The 5,225-nt window shown below is 40.9% G+C and overlaps 1 protein-coding gene across 1 annotated transcript; it reads right to left on the bottom strand.

Annotated features, from left to right (window-relative positions):
• Positions 1-927: 927 nt before the first annotated feature.
• On the bottom strand, positions 928-4,799 carry LOC143600837 (uncharacterized). Its single transcript, XM_077078403.1, has 2 exons — positions 4,429-4,799; positions 928-1,293 (listed from the first exon to the last, which is right to left on the bottom strand). Exons 1-2 carry the CDS (start codon positions 4,792-4,794, stop codon positions 1,171-1,173), a joined length of 489 nt encoding a protein of 162 aa, XP_076934518.1. The 5' UTR covers positions 4,795-4,799; the 3' UTR covers positions 928-1,170.
• Positions 4,800-5,225: the final 426 nt, after the last annotated feature.

The following is a 5,225-nucleotide window of genomic DNA, read 5'->3' on the forward strand; positions in this document are numbered from 1 at the left end:
AAATTTTGGATGGGTTCAATAGTCCAATTATATATTCTTTATATCCATATTTATTGGTGTCAAACATTGAACTCCAACACTCATTGTGACGATGAAGTTGATCTAAAAACTTGACCTTCACGCCTAGTTTGAGATCAACTTCATTGTCACGATGAGTTTTGATGTCACGTTTCAGTTTCTTATTCGTTGTTAAATCTCATTGTGAAGATGTGGTTGGGATGGGTCTTTCTTGAAAATTAATAAAATGGGGGAACACTAACGAACTCTGTCTCTTGAGATGCGTCATTTTAGGAATTTAACGCAACTAATTATTTCACATACAAAGAATGAGGGGCAATTGTTGTCCATTAAAAAAACTGTTTTAGTGTTATTAAATCCAAAAACTTCAATCGAAGCCAAAAAATATTGATTAATCCCCTCCGAATCTCCGATCACTCTTTATGAAAAGAAATCTTGAATCCGTCAATGATTATATGGTTTCTGATCGTTACGAAAACACTATTTTATTAAAACTATAAACACTTTATTTAATCTCAAAATCTATTTTTGAGTTGGAAGTAACTTGAGTTAGTTGGCAACTTGATCAATCACAAAGTACACCATACAACATGTCTTTAATAAAAAATAAAATAAAAATCATTAGGCCTGTGTCTCCATGTCTCCTAAAATGTACCCAACTCATCTTTTTGCTTGTGTATGATCACAACTTCATAAAAATTGACATATTATATAACGTGATTTAGTTTGACATTATGTTTATTAAAAATAATATATTTTAAGAGATATTTACTCCAAACAATTTCTAATTTTCTTGTGCATGTATTGTAAGTTATTAATCATAAATACATCATACATGTTTATTGATCTGTATTCGCCGGTTTTATATCGTATAATACTTGACCTCATAATTCCACTAATACCATAAAAATACAAATGTAGGTTTTGAATACTCAAAAAAAGACTGTATGGGCACATTTATACATAAGGAATTCGACTCAACTCGACTCCAAACAAAAGGGTATATGTAAACAATATACATACCACTCAATGCACAACATATAGATAACATAGTTCATGAACCGAACATTCAATATGTACGAGCTAAACCACGGTTCCAACTCTTAACCTTGTTATAATTTTGCAACTTACAGGCGAGTATGAAGTTGCCATTCAGTTTAACCTTGGACCGATCACCATTGGACTATCAACCACAACCCGAATCACTGGAACCCTTCGTCGAGCTGATAGCATTGCATTCAATCGGTCTATTTGGATCAAAAGCTGTCTTATTTTCTGCACAACAGATTGGTAAACTCATTAATTGTATGTTTTAGAAAGTGCACAACAACCATAAGGTACACACCACACATATTTGAGGAGTGTAAACAAACCAAACCGAGAATGAGCTCGCTCTAAAGCTCGAGCTCTGCTCATGAATTGTTTTTCAAGTTTGGGCTTGGCTCGTTTATGATCTATTAATTAATTTATATACATTTTTAATTATTTTTATATATATTTGGAAAAAAAATACCTTTTACGAGCCAAAGCTCGGCTCAAGCTTGATTGTGCAATGTAAACTTAACACATACAAGCAGTGTTGCAAAAATCCCGACTAGGCGTCGATTAATCCCCGATTAATCGCTAGTCCCCACTTCACTGATTAATTTTGGGCTAATCGGTCAATGGTCAAAACCGGCCAAAATCGACGATTTTCGGCGAGATTCCGACCAAAATTAGCGGTTTCCGGCGAGATTCAAGCTTATTTCCGACCAAAATGTTTTTATGTATGTATAAAACTGTAATTTACATATAAAATATGTGTCTCTGTATATAAAATTGAAAAGTATACATTAAAGTCCGCTCCGATTATTCTTAATCGCTAGTCCCACCCCACCTCCCGATAACTAAACTAGCTTTATTTGAAGCTCGAGCTTGCTCAAATAAGCTCGAATCGTTTCGAGCTTTTTATCACTCGTCTAGCTTACAGACTCACTCAAATGATTCAAAAAGCTATGTTTGTATATTTTAATTTGGTAAGGTATTGAATATAGATTAAAATAATATCGAAGTTTTATATAATTTACTATAAAACGATTACAATAAAGTGGCAGGCAAACGGGCAACAAGTTGCGCCGCAACCCCCTTTTGAACAGCAAAGCCAATCCTGCTAATAACGAAGCTTTGGGACCTAGAAGCTGAAGAGGTTCCGTGTACGACGCGCTGAACCCTACTCAAAAATTTCACAGCCTTTGGAGCCAGAAAACCAAATGTATCAAAGGCAAATGGTAGAAAGACATGTTGATTATCTAAACAAGCTTTCTCGTGTTTAACAACTTTGCCCGATTCAGCCTTCAACGCAGCCTGACCCACAACAAACCCATGGTCCCTGAGCCCAACAAGAGGAGACACTCCTGTAAGATCCACACAGGCGTGTTTCCCCCCTGCCCACCCGAACACAAGAATATCAGCTGGTCGTAAAGTAGACCTCCCTTCAATAGGATCCGTGAGAAAGTTAACAGGGGCCTCCTTTTTAGCAGAAATCCCTGCCCGTTTAAGAACATCACACAGAACATCCCTAACCAGATCATGTCTGTATTTAAAGCCAGGCAATTCTTTGCAATGCACCGCATGGTCACCAAAAGAATCCAAACAGACCTTACGACAAACTGGGCAAGGTTCATCCGTCGGGAACATAGGGATCATTAACCGGTACTTAAGGATAGCCCGATACTCCAAACCCGACATACGTTGGCCTAATCCTTCAATGGGGATGGCCGTTAGAAAATCCTGAGCCCGAGGAGCCCGAAGGCATTCAAACACCGCCTTTTGGCGAGGGGATAGATCAAACTTCACTTCTAAACTCTTGACGATTCCACTAAATAAGGCACTCGCCACAACATGTTGGGCTTTAGGGGGGGCGGTGTCCTTATTAGAGAACCCGCTAAGATCAAAATCTGGAAGTGAAGTACGTAAACGATCCATCGCACACCCATAATCAGAGTCCAACCCATAAATATCACAACCCCGAAGAATATGGTCTTGCAAACACCACGACTGTGCTCTCGAAGCCACAAAAGCATATGTAGATACATCCTCGGCCGAACAAAGACCCAACCCCCCATAACGGATTGGAAGTGATGCCAACCTCCATTGGAGATCCCCAAAGAACGGACCTCCACAAACCACGATGTCCTTAATCGCCCTTCGAAGACCATTGTCAAATATAGAAACAGCTTCCCCCACATACATAGGTTGGCATGTTCTCAAACCGAACAAAAGCTTGGCGACTCCCATACATGAGCGAAGCAAAAGAAGCTCGCATTGAGGATCCCGAAGTCTTGGGAGACAGCTCATCAGTTCCACAGCGCTAGATGACCTTTTCATAGCCAAACTGCTGATAAACCCCGCATCCTGGCTTACAGCACCACCAAGGAGTTTCACGCCAAGCACCGGCCTTCCAATCCCGCAAGGGAACAACCCCTCCTGCGCCTTCACCCCATTGCATGTTGGCCAAAATAACTCTGTTTTCTTAACGTTTAATTCAAGACCCAAACGAGGCCCCTCAGACCTGATAATATCTGATGCTTTGGCTACCTCTCTAGTATCCCCGATAATCGTGCCATCATCCAAGTACCAAGCATGAAAGAGAAGCTTGCACCGATCTCTGATTTGGTGAACAAGTGGGTGCAAAGCTAAGGCAAAAAGGAGAGGCCCAAGAGGGCCCCCCTGTTGAACCCCAGTGGTGGATTTAATGAAAGTATCACCCACATATAACCTAGCCGACTGCCCATATAAAAAATCCACCCAAAGAGAAATGGAAGGACATCGACTCCGAACCTCATGTAGAAGGGTCGTCCTATCTACTAAGTTGAAGGCATTGGAGAAATCAACAGTAAGCATAGCCAATGACCCATCCGAATGAAACTGATTTAGAAACCTGTTCGCGCTATGAAGCACGGCCTCTGCCCCACTGGGGACTCCCACCCCAAATTGAAAGTCACCGAGGTATTTAACCATCTCCTTCCCGACACCCCTCATAGCCACCTTAGAGACCAACCACCTCCAAATGGCCCCAACGGCAATAGGTCTAATCCCATTGTCCGATTTAAGCAACGGCGTAAGTGGGGCAGACGCAACAAACTCTGCCAACACCTTAGGACACCTTCCCCCCAAAAATAAATTAACCACCGCAGAGATAGCCTTGAGCAAACCATCCGCAATCGGAGACCCCTCTCCGCACAACGCATCTAAAATGTGTTGGGCTTGCAAACCGTCCCGCCCACACGAAGTCCCTTTAGGGAAAGACTTAATGCACCCAAGCACACTATCAACGTCCACGACAAGGGGAGACTCAGTTTGGCATATTATCAAACACTTGGTGTGCATAATATTATTAACCATCACAAACAAACTGTTTAACCAACTAACCTCATCTTTGTGCTTCAACATAACCAGCAGCTTCTCCTTGTCACCATTCTCCACCATCCTCCGCCACCGGTTAGCGTACACAGTCACCGTCACAAACGCACCCACCGTCTCAATAACCGACCAAACCCCAATTCTACTTCGAACCCAAGAACTCAAAACCCCCAAACGTGTAGCTTCAATTGGCTGTGGCGATTCACGGTTGGTTATCTCATGTGGGTTTGTTGTAGATGACTCAGATGATGCTGGTTCTTGAGGTGGTTGTTGATATTGGTGGATATCTGGGTCTGTGAAATTGGTGAGAAGTACGGCGTCGGATTCGGCTTCATCGGAGCTTGATGGTTGTATTGTTTCCCACTCGTCGTCCATGGGTAACGAGAAGTATAGATTTTTTGAAGATGGTGGTTCTAGAGTGAGGTGTGTAGATTCTCACTGGATATTTATTGATTGATTGACTCCTTGTCGTTGGTAATTACTAATTAGTGACGTGGTTGCTATTATTTGTTATCAGTTCGTGTCTTAACGTGTTTAACAAGTTAGAGATGAAGTAATTAGCACAAGTATCAAACATGAAAATAACTCGTTTTAATAATTGATTTTGATAATTTGAGCATGGCTGTATACATTTTATGTACCAAGAAAGAGAATTGATGTACTATAGTATCTTAATTTTAATTATATTTCAAAAAGTATAAAATTGCATAACACATTTTTTTTGCTAAACATGTCTTATCGTGTCAAAAGCCCATTAGGCTATGTGTAGTGAAGGGGCTACAAATTTGGTGAATTGCGACACGTAG

Source organism: Bidens hawaiensis, unplaced genomic scaffold, assembly GCF_021521415.1.
Source record: "Bidens hawaiensis isolate Kalapana, Puna unplaced genomic scaffold, B.hawaiensis_p1.1 tig00054949_1, whole genome shotgun sequence".
Taxonomy (NCBI): domain Eukaryota; kingdom Viridiplantae; phylum Streptophyta; class Magnoliopsida; order Asterales; family Asteraceae; genus Bidens; species Bidens hawaiensis.